This window comes from Oenanthe melanoleuca, chromosome 14 (genome assembly GCF_029582105.1).
Source record: "Oenanthe melanoleuca isolate GR-GAL-2019-014 chromosome 14, OMel1.0, whole genome shotgun sequence".
Lineage (NCBI taxonomy): Eukaryota > Metazoa > Chordata > Aves > Passeriformes > Muscicapidae > Oenanthe > Oenanthe melanoleuca.
The window spans coordinates 12,899,142-12,920,323 of record NC_079348.1 but is presented as its reverse complement, the minus strand read 5'-3'; the positions used below and the strand labels follow the sequence as shown (position 1 = coordinate 12,920,323).

The following is a 21,182-nucleotide window of genomic DNA, read 5'->3' as shown; positions in this document are numbered from 1 at the left end:
CTCATTTAAATAATTCATCCCTAATTTTCTTCCCCTTAAAGGTCCTGATTTTCCCTTCATGTATACACAGCTTTTGCATTTCTGACTGCCTGACTAGGTGATTTTGGAGCTGTACATTGTCAGTGATGCTGCTGGTCTTGCAGAGCTCTGCTCCCTGGGGGGTTCCCAGTGCTCCCTCCAACCACTTCTGGAATCTGGCTGTTCCCACTTCACTCCTCCCAAAGCACTGGTGAAAGCCAGGCATCCCTCAAGGTGTTGTTGGTGGCAGCAGCACTGTCACCTGTCAAAGATGAGGATGCTGCAGCCACTCAGTGCCCTTTTCAAAAATGTGACCTCACTTCAGGGTCTGCATTTTCCCCTGCTCATTCCAGCTGGCTTAGCCATGTAAGAAACTCTTACTGAGGTGAAAACACCGAGGCTGGAATGGTTTGGAACTGGGCTCTGCCTTGGGAGCACCACTGTGGCAGAAAAAGGGAGAGTGGCCAGCCCATGCCTGCTCCTGGTGAGCTGAGGGGCAGGGACACAGCTGGCTGCTGTCACCTTTACTTGCTTCTGATGTAGGTGGATGAAGATGCTGCAGAGGGGCTGTGTGTTTTCTGGGCTGCTCTAAAGTGCTTTTTGAATCCACAGCTGGAGAACTTCTTCTGGGGGCACCACAACCACCAGCAGGTCACATTGCTCAGCTTCTTCACTGCCCTGCAGGACCAGCTGGGAGGGGGGCTCTGGCTCTTTCTGGAAAACAAATGCACTCACTCAAACACCCTCAGGCTGCTGAGCGCTCTGCTTGTCCTTCTCCCCACAAAGTGTTCCTCCCCTCCTTCCTGCCACAGCTGCCCAGAGAACCCACAGCCACAGAGGCTGCTGACCTGCATTCTCACTTCAGCTGGGCATTTCAGCACATTCCCAAGGAGCTTTGGACAGATTTCTGCTTAGCAAGTGGCACAGCTGTTTGGTTCAGGGAGCAGCTGCTCAGGCTGGGCCAGTTCCTGCCTCCCAAGCCTTTTCCCAGGAGCATCTTCCCTGTCCAGGGCTTGGGCCAAAGGCAATGACAGAATATTTTCTGACTTTTCTGGCTGTGCAGCCAGTTCAGGGCTGCTGGTCCCTGCACTCACACTGGAATGGGCAAGGCTTCCTGGGAACCTGCTTTTTCTGCCTGCCCCATCCTCCTGAGGATACCCAGCACTACAAAAACCAATAAAACACAGTAAAAAATAGTTACCAGTGTGTCTGGCAGGACAGCAGCGGGGCAGAAGCAATATTGGAAGATTTTACTTATTTTCCAGATAAGGAGAGGCAGGGTCAAAGCTGCCACAGCAAAGCCAATGGAGGAGATGAGGGCAGTGACCAGCCACAGGGATGTGTCACCTGGAGAGGACAGGCAGCAAAACTTGTAGAGAACTGCAGGCAGCCTGAGCTGGGGAGATGCTCAGGGAAAGCCACAGCACCCTGCAAGCAGGGCAGGGGGTTTGGGGTGGGAAGCAAGGAGCAGAGCAGGGCAGGTGGCTCTTACCCTGTGCCCTCACACACTGAGTGGGGCTGAAGCTGCTGCTCCTGTTGATGGCCTGGACGTGTGTCTGAGCCTTCACACAGTACTCAGCTCCTGCCTCCATGGAGCCCAGGTGGAGCACAGAGCTCACCTCCCTCATCACCTTCTGCTGCACCTGCCACAGGCCCAAACACAAAGCATCAGGGCAAGGATCTAGCACCAAACAGCAGTGATGCCCTACAGAGCCTGGGAATGAAACACACACACTTAAAAAAAAAAAACAAACAAAAAAACCCCAAACAAACAAACAAAAAACCCCCAAAAAACCAAAACAAACCTTATTATTATTTATTATTATAATATATAATATATAATATATAATATATAATATATAATATATAATATATAATATATAATATATAATATATAATATATAATATATAATATATAATATATAATATATAATATATAATATATAATATATATTATATAATATATAATATATAATATATAATATATAATGTATAATGTATAATGTATAATATATTTATTATTATTATTATTATTATTATTATTATTATATCATACAGGAGGTAATACAAGGGTTGATCTTTATTGGAGACCTCCAGCTGTAGGTATAGAAAATGTCCACAAAAGCCCATCCCCCCCACATGGCAAATAGAGATTTATAAGTTTAATAAATGAGCCTAATTGAAAAAAACACAAATTAGGAGCACAAGTGGTGATGCAACTATCCCCCCACCAAATTCAGGCCTCTTCTAAATCCTCCCCCCTCAGACAGAACTGAAGTTTGTTGATGAAAATGTCTCAAAGAGCTTTTTCCTAGCCTTGGTTTCTCAGAAGAACCAAGATAGGATAGGGACTTTGGAATATGGTTTGTCTTTCTGTGTATCAGGGCAGGGAAAAGTACTGGGAAAGTGAGCTAGGAATGCAATAATAAGCTACAGAGCTCCAAAAATATGTGTAAAGAACACAGAGATATAGAAAAGAGGAAACACAAAAATGATCTGGCATCAGCATGATGCTTGTCCAGCAAGAAAAGGAGGGAGCAGCAGGGGGTGAGTAGAACAAAAGAAGAATGAAAGCAGCCAGGAGGAAAGCACAGAGCAGTGCAGGGTGAGCACACACACTTTGGGAAGGGCAGGAGGGGGTGGAAGGAAGAAGCTGTGAGCCAGAGTCACAATGGTGGTGCTGGGCCACAGCTCCAGAACCTGCTACCCTGCTAGGAGGGGATCTTGACAGACTGGAGGTTTTCTGGGTGTGCTGGATGCAAAATCATCACCCTGCTGTGTTGGGGCTGTGAGAGCTCAGGGAGGGGATGCACTGGGTTGGTGAGGGGAGAGTGAATTTGGTGTGTGCAGCTACAGCACTCTCCAGCAAAGCTGAAACAGCAAGTGATCAGCAGTACATTGTTTTATTGCCATGAATGGCTCTGCATCCATTGCTAGAAAAATGCATTTGCTGTTTCCAGAGTCCCCAGCCAGGAGAGGATGGGAAGAGCTCCCCAGCTGCTCCTCTTTCTGTGCTGCAGATGCAAACCTGTTCTCACAGAAGGTCTGATCAGCCTCCAGCTCCACACACAGATGGGAAACTCCAACAAGCCAGGAGGGCTCTCCTGGCAGGACAAGTCCTTCCCACCATCAAAATAGCTTTCTTCACAGAAACATGACATGGAAAGCCATTAGTTTGAAAAGATTTCAATGACAAAACCAGGTCTGTGACTACCTAGAGTGACCTCTTGCAGAAACTTCAAATGAGACATGTCAAATGTAAAAATAATTAAAAAAACCAATAAGAGTCCCAGCATAGGACTTTTATTGAGCAGCAAAACTAATGTTTACAACAGTGCAGTTAGTAGAAAGTATTCTGAAATTTGGAATTAATGTTGAGGTGATTAAGATCACATACTGAAGGAGATGTAATATTTTATTCATAAAGCACAACCAGATACAAACCTATTAATTGTTTTTAAGGTGTCAGAAAGCCCATGGACAAGGCTGATCTCATTTAGCTGGATTTCACAGTGGGCAGTCCTGCTCCTGATGCCTTCTTACAGACTAAAGACTTTTGTGTGAGTAAATTGCTAAGTGAGAGTGGCAGGAAGCAATGGAGGGGACTCAGGTATTAGCAGAGGTGATCAGGAAGAAAAATGAAAACTGATACTGCTACTAAAAACCCACTTCACAATAGCAAAGGTGACAGACAATTGTGAAGAACAGCAGGAGGATCTGGTAATAAAGCAACAAATGCAATTCAATATTGATAAACGTGGAATTATGCTCATAAGAATTTTCCTCCTACATTTTCACAGCATCCTTCATCATAAACAGGAACCTAGGGTTCAGTTTCCATGGGATTATCAGCTCTGTGGCAGTCACATTAACAATTGCTGGAGAGACAAGGGAGTGGGAAGACTTGTTTTGTTTTATGGTGCTAACACAGAGTGTTCCTGCACCTTGGACTCTGCAGGTTTCTCCCTGCCCACCCTGGTGAAAACAAAAATAGCTGTGAGGGCTTCCACAGGGAGCAGCTGAGTAGTCTGGGAGTCCTTGGCCTGGAAAAAGACACAGAATATGAAACTAATAGAAAGGAAAAATGGAATGGAATGGAATGGAATGGAATGGAATGGAATGGAATGGAATGGAATGGAATGGAATGGAATAGAAATGGAATAGAATAGAATAGAATAGAATAGAATAGAATAGAATAGAATAGAATAGAATAGAATAGAATAGAATAGAATAGTAGAGAAAGTGAATGGGGAATGATTTTTCTCTCCCTCATTCCCAAATCAAGGTTGAGACTGCACAACAGTTAAGCTGCAGAATTCCTCATTGCAGGAAGTTGTACAAGCTAGAAATTTACACAGATTGAAAGCCAGAACAGATAAATTAATGGAACAGAAATCCACCAAGGACTAGTAATGCTGCAATTTTTGGCTCAGAAAACACAAAAGTTTGTCAGTACCTCAGTGTGACACCCTAATCACAGTAGAGTAGACCAGATGATGTTCAGAGGAAGAAGTCAGCACAAACACCTTTGGTTCCTGACTCTGGTTTCTATCCGTGGTTGAGGTGTGAGAGGGGATTCCTTTTTCCCAGGAAGGAAATGTGGGAAGAACAGACAAGCCTCTCCATGAGGAACCCACAGCAACCCACTGGTGTGTGCAGGGTGAGGTGGCACAAATCCACTCCAGGCAGGTCCTGCAGCCTTCACAGGAGCTGGGCTGGCAGACAGGCTCTGGGCAGTGTGTGTGCATCCCTCTGTTACTGCCTGGGGCAGAACTCACCCTGCTCTCCTGGCCCTTCCTCCAGTAGAGCACTCGGAACTGGAAGGAGGGTCCCATGTCTGGCAGCTCCACCAGCAAATGGTGCCCATGTGCCAGGACCCTCAGCAGGGGTGGGGTCAGGGAAGCTGCAACACAGAGAGCACCATTATCACCCCCAGAGAGCCCTGAGACCCCCTTGGGCAGGAGAGGGACAGAGGCTGCCACCGCCAGTGGGACAACACATCTGCACGAGCAGCTGGCGGCTGCAGTGGGGCAGGAACCTCTCTGCTCTTCCTCCCCATCTGTGTCCAAACACAGCACAGACTTCCAGCAGGAGAGGGACCATGACTGGTATTGCAAATGGGAATTTGGCAACAGCTGAGCTGCACAGAACTTGAAAGGCTTTGAATTTTCTCCAGTGGAGGAGCTGCCTGGCCGGAGGGTCCCACGTGGGGACAGGGGCTGGGACCAGATCAGGTCAGCTCTAGTGCCCCTGGGCACAGGCTCAGCTCTGACACACAGAACAGGAGCTGAAAAACACTGCCTTCTGTGGGAATTTTGGCAGTTATTCAAAGGTGAAGGGAAAAACATTTTGAGCCTCAGGGTAATTCACATGAATCCTGATTTTCTTTTAGTGTCTGCACGGCTTTAGACAGACTTGGGCTGATGATCTGCTGTGACTTCAGGTTTTGCAAATGCAAATCTTTAGGTGATGTTCTTCCTGCTTACTTTGATATTCAAAGCTTGGTTTTGTCTGGGATTCTGCTGTGAGGAATATTGGTGAAATAATGAGAACCAATCAAGCACAGATGAAACTGTGCACTGTACATTTATGAACTGGGAAGTTCAAGGCAGCACAAAGATCATGTTTGCACTATTTATCTGTGCCATTATTCACACTTATCTTTTTTTTTTTAGCACTCTGCTGCAGCTGAAACCTGTTTCAACCTCCTTGCTTTCAAGAAAGGAAGGAGAGTGATGCATGGTGCCATCTAGAAGAGATGTTCTTAATAGAATTTGCTCTTGCATCCAGTGAATTGCCACTAATACTAAGCAATATGAAAACATAAAATCCAAGCATGTACATGTGCCATAAATGGGAGGCCTGGAAATCTACTTTGTACTTTAAAATAAAAAGCTGGAAAAAAAAGTTAAAATCTCTTTAGCACCACATCTCAAAATTAAAAAAAAAACAAAAAACCAATAAAAGCCTGTTATTATTTGGAGGTTAAAAGCATATATTGTGCTAATGTATTAATAGAAGAACATGCAATATGCAGCTTTAAACAAACAGGAGCATTTCTGTTTAGCTCTGTGCTGGCACACTGGATACCAACTATTTGAATGTTGAGAAATGAAGAAGGAAGACTGACAAAATAATTGTTTGCTTTAGGAAGATCCTTTCAAAGTGTTTTCCTTGTGTTCTCAGACTTGCTGTGCCTCTGCCCCTGTGGGCTGGCACTGGGGCTGTGCTGCTGCCCTGCATGTCTGGGAGTCCTCACAGAACCTGTGGGCTGTGTTTGCATCCCTCAGTGCAGCTTTTCCTGTGTCAGCAGAGCAGTAAAAATGCACAAGGACAGAACTTACAGTGCCTTTTCTTTCTCTCTTAAACACCTGCCACATTCACACTGGATCCCAATGCAAGCTGCAGCCTCTGAAGTGTCACAGCTTAGTCAGAAGAATGTTTTGGGGTCCCTGAGACACAGGACCAAGCTGTTAAATACTCCACTGAGCCATGAGAAGCTGCTGCTTTTGTTCCTGTCAGTCTCAGGAATGTCCTGCTGCTGTCTCTGCCTGACAGTGTGGTCTGAGCCCCTCTCTGTGCCTCACAGCTGCTGGAAAAGGGAAGGATTTTTATCTAAAGCCCACTCTAGGCTATGCTTCCAGTGCAAGAGACACATTCACCAGCTTAGGTGGCACTTCTGATGGTGCTGCTTTGGGCAAGACCTCTGTGTGAGTGAGGACTGCTCCCTCATGGAGCAGTGAATAACTTCCAGAGATGGGTGAAGGTTTGATATTGGGTCATTCTGGTTTGGACAATTTCTTGCCTGGCTGAAGCAGGTGAGTGCTGCCCATCCCAGACTGAGAGCTGCAGCCTGACAGTGACCTCAGCAGAGCTTCCCACCACAGTTTTTGTGGCTGGAAGCAGTTGAGTACATGGCAGAGAGCAGAGGGAATAATTCCACAGAAATCATGGAAAGAGTGTTTGTTGCAGCTCATTTTAGGCTGCAGCACAGTCCTTGGGTTGAGCTGGGCCTTGGGCTTTGCAGGACTTGGAAGCACATGGAGAAAACATCCTGCATTGCTAGGATGAAATTAATGCTGTGGGTTCCACTTTTCTCTCCTCTTCTGAGGTTACTTCCTAGATCTGGCACCATGGGGAGAGGGAGCCATGGAGTGGGATTTTCAGGACACTACCAGGCAGATGGAGCATGGCAGGGCTGCTTCCTAGAGTAAAATCTCCCTTAGGATCAGGTTCTGGACATGGCTTGGATTAAATGACAGCAAGCCTAGTTGATCAGAAATGTGTAAATTTAAGGGTAAGAATGACCAGCCTGAAGATGGAAATTGAAATTCAAGCCCAGGTGGATTTGGGGATGAACTGGGGACGGGCTCATATCCAAGAACATTCTGAGAGGGAATTCTGAGAGGGAAACCCAGGAACATTCCGAGAGGGAAACCCCTGGTGCAGAAGGAGGGGAGCTGGGAGCAGGGTGTGCAGGGCATGTCTGGGCACAGACACACTCAGAGCAGCCCAGCCCTGGCAGCCTCCCCGCAGATGTCCCCGGCAGACGCACTCATGGCGCGGGTGAAGAACCCCTCGGTGGTGCCCCAGGGCGAGCTGGCTGTGCCCAGCTGGGCCCTGACCCGCAGCCTGTAGGGCACGCTGCCCGAGATGTCCTGGGTGAGGTTGCAGAGCGTGGCCGTGGTCAGGGAGCACTCCGGGATGGGGATCCAGCTGCCGGCGGCGTGCTCCCGCTCGTATTCCCTGCGGAGAGGGAGCACAGCGCTGCAGGGCTGCAGGGAGACACACAGCTCCTCAGCACCTTTGCATGGTTGTGTCTTCACTCCATACATGATGTCAGTTCAAGTTTTATGTAATAAATAAGTTAGAATTTGTTTTATATGCTTTAAAGAGCAAAGCGCTTATATACCGGTGCAGAAGTTCTAGTGAAGGCTGACAAACATAGTGTTGAAAACAAGTTCGTGTGTAGGCTCCAAGAACAGTTTTAGACATAATAACACTATAGTAAGAACATTGCTCACATTTTTTAGATAGACCATATGCATAGTTTATCTGTAACCTGGCGTGCTAAGGAACTAGAATTCTAATAGGTTAAGAAGAAATGGTTTGGGTTTGTGTTTTTATTTGTTGGGTAATTTGTGTATATGAATCTATGCACTGGGGAGAGGTTGGCTTTTGCTCTTTCTCCTCTCCTCACCACCATCATCACCCCAAAAGGAGAAAGGAGCTGCAGCAGCAGCATCAGCCCCCCTGGGCCCAGACAGGAGCAGCTTCTATTCTAATTGGGACTTTATTCTATTTAGGGCTCTTTGCTGAAAACTTTTAGCATGGACTTTAACTATTGTGACTCTTTGCCTCTCGAGGCTGATGTGCCTTTACAATAAACAACTTTATAGCAACTAATAACTGCTTGGCTCTTTGAAGAAAACAACAAACAGGCAGCAGTCTGGCAGGAGAGTGTCTGGGCAGCCGAGGCTGCTCTGGCTGCTTTCCAGGAAAAACCTCTACTGGGATGCTCTGGGGTGGGAGCACCACAGTTTGGAACCAGTGTGGGAGTGTTTTAGGTCTTATCTGGAGAAAATCACCCCGAGCTGGGTTCATGAGCCAAATGCAGCACAATACTGTGGGAGGTGGCAGCACTGTGGTGGTGCATCAAGCCTTGCCCACTCCTTTCACTTGATCAGCCCCAATTCCAAAGCCATATTGTAATAAAATGAGAGCTCAAGTGCTCAAAATAAATTCAGAGCTCAAGATGTATCAGAAACCTCCTGTGGTGTGTGGCAAATGTTTAAAAGGTTTGCACAAAATAAAACTCAATGTTTTCTCTGCCCTCTTCTAAATAAAATGTTGCAAATCTTCTTAACCTTTGAATTCTTGGATAGAGGCAAATTTCTCATATGGAATTGATCCACACCTTGGATCACTCAGGTATATATTAACCAGCAAATTGGAACAAAATGAATTATTCCCCCACTTCTCATTAATAGTACTAAAGCATCAAACTTCTCTTATGCTTGTGAACTGAATATGATTAAGACATCCAAAAATTAAGAACTTAAAGTTGAGATAAACAATGTTAAAAAAGTAAAAAGAATAAAAAAAGATTAAGTAGTTACCCCTGAAACTCAACTGAGTATCTCACAGTTGCTCCCTGGATGATCACAGGACTCCAAGTTAAGAAGTGTTTCATGTTGGTTGAAAGAATGGAGATACTCTGAGGTGCTGGCAACAAAGCATCTCCTCCTAAAATTCCCAGCAAGAGAAAGAAAAACAAAATTAATTTATTGGGGAAAAAAAAAAAATTCCTATATTTTCAAGTCTTGAGTTTAGGACATTTTTGGTAAAAAATTTTTGCCATTTTATAGTCCTAAACCCTATATTATTAAACTGTCTAGAAACCTATTTTAACAGCAGAGTGTTCTGAATTGGACTATCAGTCTTTTAATGGCCCAAGGGTTATTTCCTGTCTGGTGAGAGCAATCCTCATTTCCTGGCTGTGCTTGGTTTAGTTTTGGTTTGACTCTTTTCTTGTCACAACCAGTGGGTTCTTCACCTGCCATCTCACTTCAGCTGAACCACAAAAGTTCATGCAGAAATCAGGATTCTTTCCTGCTTTCACTAGGAAAAACTCTGTACCAATGGACGTGCCTCTATAAAAGCAGTCACTGATTTAAGCTTCTGTTTGGCATCATATGCTGAAAGTTGTAGTTTTGAGAAGAGGTTCATGCTTTTCCAGAGTTCTTTTGGTCTAGACATAATCCTGTGTCATAGCCAAGCAAATTATATTTATTCTATTCTATTCTATTCTATTCTATTCTATTCTATTCTATTCTATTCTATTCTATTCTATTCTATTCTATTCTATTCTATTCTATTCTATTCTATTCTATTCTATTCTATTCTATTCTATTCTATTCTATTCTATTCATGGTTTCTCCCACCCATCTGTTGCAGCAGCCCTCATAGCAATTGTAACAAATACAAGTTTAACAGGGAGCAAAGACAATTCTAGGTTATATCAACTGCACTGAGTACAAACAGTGAAGTGTTTTGTTTGAATGCTGAAATAATCCATCAGCTCTGGTTTGTTCATTTTGAAGGGAAGTGAACCAATAATCACACAAAGTGCAGTGCACAGGGAGCACAGGCAGGACCCAGAGGGCTGAGAGCCCAGGGCTGCCACCTTTCCATCTGATTTTGGGTTCACCTCACAGGAAAAGCCAAACTACACTCACTCAACCAAGGTATTGACTCTCACCCTGATGGCTCCAGTCATGCCAAAGAAATGGCATTTTCTCTGTAAACAGCATTTTTGTCTCCTACCCTATCAGCAGTATATTCCATTTAATTTGTTACACAAAGAATACATTTCCACTTAGAATGGTGATGACCCTTTTAATTTAGTATTTTTATTCTCTTTGCGTTAGAGAATTTCAGTTAAAAAAACACCATGGTCAAGTCTAGTGCATTTTTCTGTCTTAATTTTCAGCTTAAAATACCTGAAATAAACCTTGATAAAGTTCCATTCCTCTGGGATAGTTTTTATATCCTTGTTGTTTTATATCCTTTTTAATATCCTTGTTAATATCCTTGTTGCTCTGTGAATATAGAACAATGCAATATTTCCTCATTACCTGCTGTTACTTCATCACTGCTATCACCACTACTTACTGCTAGCTGTATATGAACACTCTCAAAATATTAATATCATTACTTCTTTATTCATAATATTATCTCCTTTCAGGGGTTCAACAAACATAAGAAGAAACAGCAGCCTCAGACTTGGTGCTGCACAGTGGCATATCCCTTAAAATTTTATATATAAGGCTGAGAAATCCTTCCTGTTGTGGTAATAAGCATTGGCTTTTTAACTTCCAGTCATTGCATTGTTCAATTTTCTTTTGCTAATCTGGAGGACAACAATGCCACCAGCTTTTTCTATCTTGGAGCATGGTCTGACTCTCCCTCTGAGGAAATTTCAGTGAAGGGGAATCTGACAAGGGAATTCCAAATTCTAAACACTGGTAACAAGAAAATAATGTCTTTAACACCCTGAGAAGATAAAGGCATGTCTTTGTTAGCTAAATGTTGAAAATGAAAGCCATACATCTCTAAGTCCTAGAAATAGCAATTTAGACAGGGATAATAAATTATTCTAAAATCTCTTTGGCCAGAGCTCCAGCCTGCAGGCTCGGGGGACATCCCTCCCTCATCTCAAAGTCACAGAAAAGGCAAGAGCCTGGAGCATCCCCCTTGGCTTTGTCTGCCCCCAGCAGCCAGGACCAAACCCAGACTCCTGGGCTGGGCAGGAACACTCTGACCTGACCTGTGTCTGCCCTGCACAGCCACAGGGGCACAAACATCCACCCAAATCAATGCTGTCTGCTCAGGAAGGAGAATGGCACGTGAATTGTTGTGTTTCAGGTCAGGGCTGGGAGAATGGCAGACACAGTGTGAGTTATGCCACCTTCCCCTCTCCTGTCTGGCACTGTGAGAGGCAGCAGGGCTCCTGCCTGGAAACAGCCCTCAGGGAGCCAGGCCTGGATAAAACACAGCAAAAACAACCCCACATTGCTTTAAAGAATCGTTGCCCAGCTCTGGCATCTATTAAAACACATTTGTCATCATCTTCCCTATTGCACAGAATAAACTTTCCCAGCAGAAACCACTTGGTGCTGTCACTGATTCCTGTCTGAGCATCTAGGAGCTATAAATAAAGAGGAAGCTGTGAAGTGATTTTTTTCTGAGGCAGAGGAAAAGAATTGGAGCACAAGAGAACCAGAATGTTGTTGACACAGCCTAAAGTGGCACCTTTAGGAAATGTGGGCCAGGGAAAAGCCAAGCACACTGTTTGCCTTGCAGAGGACTGGCATTGCATCACTGGAATGCAGTCAGGGGATCTGAGACCTGGCTCCTCTGAGGTGGCTCTGGAGTGTAGCAGGTACTTGGAGAAGCAGATTACCAGTTGCACAGCCTCCTCCCAGGGTGAAGGAGACCCTCAGAGAATTGATTTCAGCTATTAATTAGCATTTTATATCCTTCCTCTCTGACCCTCATCCCCTCCACAGGCAGAGCATCCCCATGCTCAGAGTGATCAGCACTGAAAGGAGATTTGAGAGTCCAGCTTCTGACAGAACAGCAAAAGAGCAGAGACAAATACAGCATTACTTAAATTCCTTTGAGCTGAAATTTCCCTTTAGAGTTCAGAAATGACCTGCAGAACAGAATTTACAGATTGCCTTTTTCATTTGCTTATTCCGATATTCATTTTAGAAAAATAATTAAAATTGAAGATCACTTGACCTCATTCTCCTTTGCCTTAAGTGCTGCTGAACAAAAGGAGGAAAGACTTTGTTACTCACACTTCCAGTCATTTACCTGAGAGGTTTGGTGCACTCAGAGCACAGAGGAAGAAGCAGATGAGCCCTGGGGACATTTTGCTCAGATTTTCACACCCTGTTGCACATCCCAGGAGTTTCCCCTCCCAGGCAGGGATCCTTTTCTGAGCCAGCCATGGTGGGCAGAGTGGAGACTGCAGGGCAGTGTGAGGCTCCTGCTGCCTGCCTGGAGTGCCAAAGAGACACAGATGTTTTTGGGAGGGTGCAGGGAGTGCCCAGGTGGTTGCTGCAGCAGCTCTGGGCAGGTCTGTGCAGCTCTCTGCTGGATGGGGCAACTCTGCTTCACTCCCTGAGAGATTTCACAGCTTCAACAGAGGCCAGATAAGGAGGAAAGAACTTATGGTGTGGTTTCCCATATAACTCTAAATACTCAGCCCCAAACAGATAAATCCTGATGCTTCCAAGCACCAGGAAGGTTCCCTCAGGTTCCTGTGCCATGTCTTGAGTCCTTGCACAAAGGGCAGGGCTGATGGAAGGGACCTGTGCTCTGGTTTATCTCCAATGCCTCTTTTCTGGTGGCTGTGTGCTGGGCAGGAAATGGTGCATCCTGTGGTTTTTCCATCTTCCAGAATCCACTGCTCTCCACCTGACCTGGAGTGAAGGCAGGATTCTCCTCTGGATGCAGCTGGGAGCTGAGAACACAAACACCCCAGCCTACAGCAGCAGCAGCTCCCTGTGTGCTCCAGGCTGGCTCCTCCAGAGAACAGGGAAAGGCAAAGCTCAGGGGAAGCTCCTCATGCTCTGCAAAAGGTCAGAAAATGAAAGGGAAGTCTGACTGTACAGATAACGTAAGCCAGGGCTAAATCCCACCAAATCCCACCAAAAGCTTTTAGCTCTGATGGAAGAAGCATTAGAAACCTCTCTTCTAAACTACTTCCTCCTCCTCATCATCATTTCTCACCTTAGAAGGGGCTTCCAGTTCTTAAAAAATTTGTCTACTCTCTAACACCTTTCAATAGCAAATATATGACTTCTGTTTTCAGTGGTGAGCAAAAGGGATCTGTCAGAACTTGTTTAGTACATCTTTTCCAAGGAAAGGAAGGGTGGGGATTTTGGCCCCTGGTGTGGCCAGGTCATTTCCCAGCAGCTGGAACCTCAGAGCTCATTTGTGCTGATCCATAAATCCCCTGAGCTTTGCATTGCCCAAAGAACCAGTTGTGATTCTGAATCAATTTTTGGAGTCACATCCCCAAAAAGAGACTGCTTTGGAACTGTGAGTACATCTTTCCCAAGGAAAGAAAGGGTGGGGGTTTTGGATTTATGAAACAATAAAAATAATATTCAGTCAAGCAAATGTCTCCAGATTCTCAGACATTGTGCAGGAGCAGCACAATCAAAAATCCCCACATTTCCTCCCTCTTGCCATCATCTCCCATCTTCTTTCATTTCTTCCTTCCTTTGCTCTCTACCCCTCTCTTCCCTTCCCTCCTTTCCATCCTTCCTCTCACTCTCCATCCCTACCTCTGTTCCTTCCTGCATCCCTTCCCACCTCCCTTCTCTTTCTCCTCTCCATCTTGGGGACAGACTGAGAGGCCCCTGAACACTTCCCAAACCTGGGAATGTTTTCCTTCCATGGTAGAAGGATGTTCTCTGAAACACCTTTCAAGCAATCTTTTATCTTCTTGCTCTTCACTTTTACCTTGTTGCTTCTATCCAATATCTGTGCTGATGACCAAAAGGTGGCTGTTGTGGTGGGTGACTTTGCTATTGTTGTGAAAATCATGAGGTCCAAGAGGAAAACATGGATGTGTTGAACAGTATTAGCAGGAGTGTTTAATAGTATTAGCAATGTGCTTTTTGCTGGGAAGCAAAAGAAAGATTTGCAGAAGAAAGGCAAAATTTACTTGTCAGTGGGAAACAACAGCCATTTGTTCCCTTGTTGTACCAAGAAATTATAAATAAGGCAACTCTGAAGTTTGAACTGTTGTTCACTTAGAGCTGTTTGGCAAATCTGGCTCTTCATTAAGTTGTTCTTGTGGTGCCATAAACAGGTGCATAAATTTTGATTAAATATTTGGATTAAATATTGAGACACGAGCTGAGAAGTGTCTCAAAGCCCTGGCTGTGAGTGAGCCAGACAACTTTTCATTTTCAAGGGTGGGGAGGATGAATGCAGGCCCATTTCCTAATTAATCAGTGATTAGCAGTGAAAGGGAGAGTGGGTCTGCCAGAACAATGAGTGCCCTGAGTTATCAGCAAGGTTCCAAAATGAAAACTGTGATAATATTTTATTATATTTCCTGCCCTAATTACAGCCACCAAATTGCAGAGAAAACTCGAGGTGGAAGCTGCAGGTAGTGCACACACAGGGCTGAGGGGTGCAAAGCAGCAGGCTTGGAATAGAGGTGATTATTTAAATTACAGGAGCAATAAAAGTGGCAAAACACCTTCTGACATTTCCCCCTGTTCTGAGGAGCTGTATAAAAATAAATGGTTTTCTAGAGATAAATTGAACTCTTTCAGCTGTTCTGCCTTGCTTTCAGAACTGTACCACTTCTACAGGTCTTTTTTGAAATTGCTGAAACAAACATTTTCATAACCTTTCCTTATCAATTGTTGTTCCAGTTGTCTCTGTGAAATATTTTAATGTTATACAGCATGTGTTTCTAAAGAGAAAAGATACGAAACATGTATTTCTAAAGATAAACATCTGTCTGATTAACTTTGTTTTGCAATTCTTGCCTTGCATTTCAAGTTATTCAGGCCAGGAGATGCAGCAGTAAGCCAGGATGGTGTGGAATTGCTGTGGAATCCATGCCTAATTCAATTTGGGTTGATCAGTGAGGTTATTTCCAAGGAAAATGGATTGAAGGAACAGAAAAGAGAAGACACAAGTGACAATTTAAAAGGAAAGGTTTAAGTTGTTTGAGTAGCAGCTGGGCAGGGTTTTATATAACTCCCTATGACATCCTCTGTTAGATGCAGATATCTTGGTGGATGTTACAACATTTTAATAACTGATTTATTTATGTGCGTATTGTGATATGTTTAAAATTTCAATTTGTGGCAAAACCTAAATAAATGTGAAAAATATAGAAAAATATTTTATGTGGACCAAGTCACTGAGGGAGAAATCCCCTCTGATCAGGAGAAGAATTGAAGACTTGCAAATCTGACCAGTGTTGCAGAAGTTCTCCCTGACCTTGCTTTTAGTGCAGAACCCTTGCCTAAGCATTCACCTACATTGCAAAACCATTGTGTGGGAGTGGAGGGAAGGGAACATTTTGGGAGGCAGCATGTGATTGGAAACAGGTCTGGGAACTGCCCTCATTTCACAACAATAACCAAGTCACCCATCACAATAAAAGTATCAGGATAAAAGTAGCAGGAGATTGGGATAATGAAGAGCAAGAAGATAAAAGATTGCTTGAAAAATGTTTCAGAGAACATCCTTCTACCATGGAAGGAAAACATTCCCAGGTTTGGGAAGTGTTCAGGGGCCTCTCAGTCTGTCCCCAAGATGGAGAGGAGAAAGAGAAGGGAGGTGGGAAGGGAAGCAGGAAGGAACAGAGGTAGGGATGGAGAGTGAGAGGAAGGATGGAAAGGAGGGAAGGGAAGAGAGGGGGTAGAGAGCAAAGGAAGGAAGAAATGAAAGAAGGGAGATGAGGGAAAGAGGGAGGAAATGTGGGGATTTTTGATTGTGCTGCTCCTGCACAATGTCTGAGAATCTGGAGACATTTGCTTGACTGAATATTATTTTTATTGTTTCATAAATCCAAAACCCCCACCCTTTCTTTCCTTGGGAAAGATGTACTCACAGTTCCAAAGCAGTCTCTTTTTGGGGATGTGACTCCAAAAAGTGATTCAGAATCACAACTGGTTCTTTGGGCAATGCAAAGTTCAGGGGATTTATGGATCAGCACAAATGAGCTCTGAGGTTCCAGCTGCTGGGAAATGACCTGGCCACACCAGGGTCCCTGTCCTGAGCTTCAGCAGCACCACGAGCTGGGACAAGGCTGACACAGGAAAATAAATTACCAGGGGGAGAAGTACTGCAGTAAAACACAGGGCTGGGCTCTTCCAAGAGAAATTTCAGTGCTACCTGAAGGTAACTCTTCGCTGTTTATCTAGAAAACATTTTAAAAACTCTTTAAAGGGTTTGGTCAGGGCAGACAATGAGCCCCTAAAGCAGCTCTGTAAATTCAGGAGTTTTGAATGTTAACTTCAGTGCATGGCTGGAAAAGCTGCAGTGCTGTGTTTTCACAATAGTTTATTGGACTGGGCATTTCTCCAAACTGAGACACTAACTGCAAATATTTGCTTTTTGGGTACCAAGGGATCATGTGCTCAGTTAAATAAGTGGACTCAGGAGGACGCAGTGGTGTCCCTTTTGCCATGGTTGGACAAAATTACCTCTTTTATCCTTCCAACCCTCCCTCAAGTCTCTGATCTCTGCTCTTTCTGTGCTGCCAATCCTGTGGATATGAATTTGCTGCTTCCACTGAATGGAATATGGACAAGATGAGTACAAGAGCTGCTGCTGTGCTGGGAATGGCATTACCTGAATGCCAGATTTCCTCCATGAGAATTAGAGATCCAGCACAGGACACTGGGTGCACTCTGGAGTTTACACATCAGCAGATATGTAGGCCTGGTCAATGGGCTAAGCTAAATAATTCTGTTTGAAAACAGGCCCAAAAGCCCTTTCAGGTTCATATGATCATTGCCAAATCTGATCTCCTTTCTTATATAGATGGAGTCCCTGAAATCAGAGTGAAAAAACCCCAGAAGAATCACTCATTTATCTCATTCTTCAAATCCCAAAGGAGCTGGGAGGTCTAATTTCACATGCAGTGGTCACTTAACCTTCACAGCAGCTGCTTCTGTATGAGCAGTGAGGTGCATTGACACCCCACAAGAGTGGGAATGCACCCCCAGGTATTTATGAGGGAGGGCAAGGTTAGAACTCAGAGGATGGGGCTTCCCCAGGAAATGGTGTTCAGGTCCCAAAACGGTGCTCAGGTCCCAAAATGGTGTTTAGGTCCCCCCAAAATGTACTTCTGGTATTGAAACCTGTGGCTGCACACACTCAGTGTTGACCATTTCCACTCCTGGCACTCTGCTGAAGTTTTTTGTAAAACCTGCAGCAGCCAGCACAACCCTCTTAGCTCAGTGTGCAGAGCTCTGCAGACCTGGCTTAAACCTGCAGCACAAAAAGGACCTGCTATGAAAAAGGAAAGATGGACTTTGAAGGAGCAAGTCCTTCTTGCTGAGGGGTCAAAGCCAAACCACAATGATCCAAGCCTAGTGCCAGAATGGTGACATGACAAGTGAAAAATAAAGGCAATAATGGAAATAAGGGAAATATAATCATTACAATACAATCTGTACAATGCACTGCTTCAGTCTCAAACGAGGAAAAATTTCTCTGGTTATTAAATGTTTTATCAGGATATGCAGAAGAGTTAATTTGCAAGGAAGATCCTCAAAGAGGTTTTGTTTTTAAAATCTCTGTGTTGATTTCTTATAGAAATAGAGCTTTTCACCCCTTTACAAACACTGCATTACAATATACACAAGAATGAGGACAGAAGGAAGAGAAAATTGAGTGTGAAAAGGGAAAATTCAGTGAGGGTGATAACAGCTGTTAAATGTTCCTGGGGTCAGAATTTAGGAATTTCTTCAGTCACCACTAAATGTCACTGTTGCTCCACAAAATGACTGTAGGCACTTTATTCTGTCAAGGATAATTTGACTTGGAAGACAGAACCTTTGGAAGGTGTAACACACACTGGTGCCTGCATTTGTTACATTTGTGTGAGACCTATCCCCTGCTCATCCAGAAAAATATTCATTTTAGAGAGACAGGCACTTGGCTAAACCTCTCCATAAGATTAAACAAAAAAACAAAAAAAGGATAATTGCTAGATTGTATAATGGGAATCTCTAGGATCCTACAGTTCAGTGCAAAAAAGTAATCAGGGAGCCTTAATTTTGGGAAAAAAACCCTAATGTGTGTTCCAGTGAGGATTAGTGATTCCATGTTTGAAAAAAGTATGGATGAATAAATATTTCACACTGGTCCAAGATAGCCAAGCACAGTGAAAAGACACAACAAATCTTCAATTATCAAAGAATATTTTTTTCTTTCTGTGGGGTGAGATGTTTATGAATGTTTTGCTCTGTGTGTAGCAGTTGCTTTTCATGAATCCATGCTGGGTTTTCCAGAAGTGTGGAAGTAAGGAGAAAGTGTAAGTTAAAAGAAGTGGGATCTAGAAGGTTTTGAAGAAAAATTGTTAGCAGGAAAGAAGTAAGGATGCTTTGAAATATTTATACAAACTGCTGTGTTAAAAGCCTCCTGGAGCTCAGAAAATACATGTAAGCATTCTGCTAAGGGACAATTCTTACTATAAATCATGTTTCTTTTCTTAATCATCTCTCTCTTTTTTTTTAACCTGCTTATTTCCAAGGATGCTAACATGGGGAGTACATATTTATTTGTTTTTCTGAAATCCATCTCTTCTACTCAGTGTCATTTTCTAAAGCATGAATTTTGTGCTCTGGCTCTTTCCAAACACAGCCAGACTCAGTGGAGTTGCAGTGGTCAGTCCAGGAAAAACCTGAGATTCCAGCCTGGGGCTGAGCAGGTCCTTGTGAGATCACAATGCTGAATTTTGGTTCACAGGTGTCTTGTGTCAGCAGCCCCAGAGCACTTGGAGCCTCTGTAAATGCAAAATGTGCCCATAGAGACAGGGTTACTGCTCTGATTGTCAGCAACTAAAACCAGGACACCTTTCAAGATTATAAACAATCCATAACATCCACTGGGACTGCAGAGAACAGATTGCAATTTTAGAGTAATTTAGAAACCAAGACTCCAAAGCCATGTAGGACCATCCTTGCTGAACACTCAGAGCAGAAGCAGGAGGGTGCACAGGGATATCTGAATATTCTTATGTGTGGGTGTTACAGGAGTTACAGAGTGTTATATTCTTTATTGTCAAAATTCTGTGTCTGGCCTGAAGGGCAGATATTGGCAGGAATTTGGAAATAAACTCAAGGAACACTTGGGACTAAGGATGAGGAGATAAGGATTTTAAAGAAGCAAATCCTGATTGTGCTGGAGATGGTTTCAGGAATCAAACTGCAAAGTAGAAAGGAAATAAGTCAGATAAAATAGCTGTGATCAGTGAGAATAATCCCTCTGGCATTCAAAATTGTATTCTAGATGTACTTAAAAGCCAGCCCATTAATTCTACAAAATCAGTTAAGAATTTATTAAATATTTCCTATTTCAGTCTGTTACATCAGCTCATGTACATTACCAAATCAGTTAAGCATTTATTAAATATTTCCTATTTCAATCTGTTGCATCAGCTGATGTACATCTGACCAGCACAAAGTGCCTGGATCATGAGGGGTTTCCCTTGGGACAGTTTCTATTCCATAACCTGCTGCTGCTGAGGCAGGAATCTCCTTGTCTCTGCTCACTGCCTCCACTCTCCAGTCCCTGTTTCTCCAAGAACTCTGGCTTGGGTTCTCTGCTGTTGCTTCATTGATTTCAGCTTCCAGTGCTCCCCAGTTCCTGGAATCCCATTTTGCTGCACACCACTGGGGTTTGGGAGGATCAGGAATTTTCTGCCATGGGGCAGGAGCTGAAGTTCCACCAGTTCTGGTTCTTTTATTCTTGCCTGTGCACAGTGGGTGAGTTCCTGCTCCAGTTAAATGAATCCATCAGATCCTGGTGTGTGTGTCTGCTCTGGTGGCTGCAGGTGAGACATTGAAATTAAATGGGGAGAAGGGAAGAGAGAAAAGGTGCTCAAACCATCACTCTGTTAAACTCCACACTTTACACAGCCAAAATATACTTTGGAATAAGCTTCACAATTCCTCATCCCTCCATGTGAGAAGAACACACTAAATCATGATATTCAAGTTAGTAGGAATGACTTTAATAAAATTTAAACCATTATTCTGTCTCAGGCTTCTGTTCAAGGAGCCTGGTAATTTTCTTCACATTTGCACAGAAGAAGAAAAGTTCAGGCAACCTTAACTTCTCTTTGAGCAAAGGCTGAATTGCCAAGGGCCAAAGTGTCAATTTTCATTGATCTGTTTCAAAATAGCCTCAGCCACCTTGAATCATTCATGAAAGGATCACAGTTTCTACTCCAGAGGTACAAGGAACAATGCAGGCACAGGGAAATGTTGTGACATTTTCTTATTAAATTTACCTAGATACAGACTCTAAAGTTCTGTGATTTCTCTGCCCATTCCATGCTCAGGAGTTCTGAGCTGGTGTCTTTGATTGTGCCACAGGGCTCCAAGTGGAAAGAACCAGAAAGGAAACTCTTGGGAGTCTCCCTCCTGGAAACCTCAGGTTTTGTCCCAACAGAACAATTTCTGTATCCAGGCAGATTTTCACCTCTAACAATAATTCCATTGCAACCAAGAGTGAAATCCCTTCTCTCCTCACTGTTCTGGGTGACAGCAGCTCCACTCTGGAGATGCAGGACTGAAATCACCAAAGTGCTTTATTTCCATTTTGAAGTATGGCTGATAACACGGATTTCATTTTTTTTTTTTTTTTTAAGAATTGTGGTCCTGCTGATTATGAATAACCATCAATCTATGTCTCTGCTGACTTACAAACAGAATTTCACCTTTCTGATGGAAGCTCTCAGGAGATGTCTAAACGAACCTGCTGAGACAATACAGGAATTCAGTGATCTATAAAATAAAGTCCATTCAAGTTTATTAGGCCTTCAAAATGCTTTTACTTGGAAAATTTCCTTTGCAGCCTGAGGTGTTTATATTGACCAGAGT

At 43.7% G+C, this 21,182-nt stretch overlaps 1 protein-coding gene across 1 annotated transcript; it reads right to left on the bottom strand.

The window, feature by feature from the left end:
- Positions 1-606: 606 nt before the first annotated feature.
- Positions 607-12,457, bottom strand: IL20RB (interleukin 20 receptor subunit beta). The gene is made up of 7 exons (XM_056503679.1): positions 12,402-12,457; positions 9,138-9,275; positions 7,574-7,764; positions 4,797-4,921; positions 1,511-1,661; positions 1,220-1,365; positions 607-732 (listed from the first exon to the last, which is right to left on the bottom strand). Exons 1-7 carry the CDS (start codon positions 12,455-12,457, stop codon positions 607-609), a joined length of 933 nt encoding a protein of 310 aa, XP_056359654.1.
- Between the last annotated feature and the right edge of the window lie 8,725 nt (positions 12,458-21,182).

What these genes read in the sequence shown, in the direction of transcription:
- IL20RB (XM_056503679.1), bottom strand. Translation starts at nt 12,457, where the DNA reads ATGTCCCCAGGGCTCATCTGCTTCTTCCTCTGTGCTCTGAGTGCACCA. An exon ending in GTTCTTCACCCGCGCCATGA is followed by an intron (nt 4,922 to 7,573) that starts GTGCGTCTGCCG and finishes TCTGTGTTGCAG; the next exon opens with CTTCCCTGACCCCACCCCTG. An exon ending in GGAAGGGCCAGGAGAGCAGG is followed by an intron (nt 1,662 to 4,796) that starts GTGAGTTCTGCC and finishes GGCCTGTGGCAG; the next exon opens with GTGCAGCAGAAGGTGATGAG.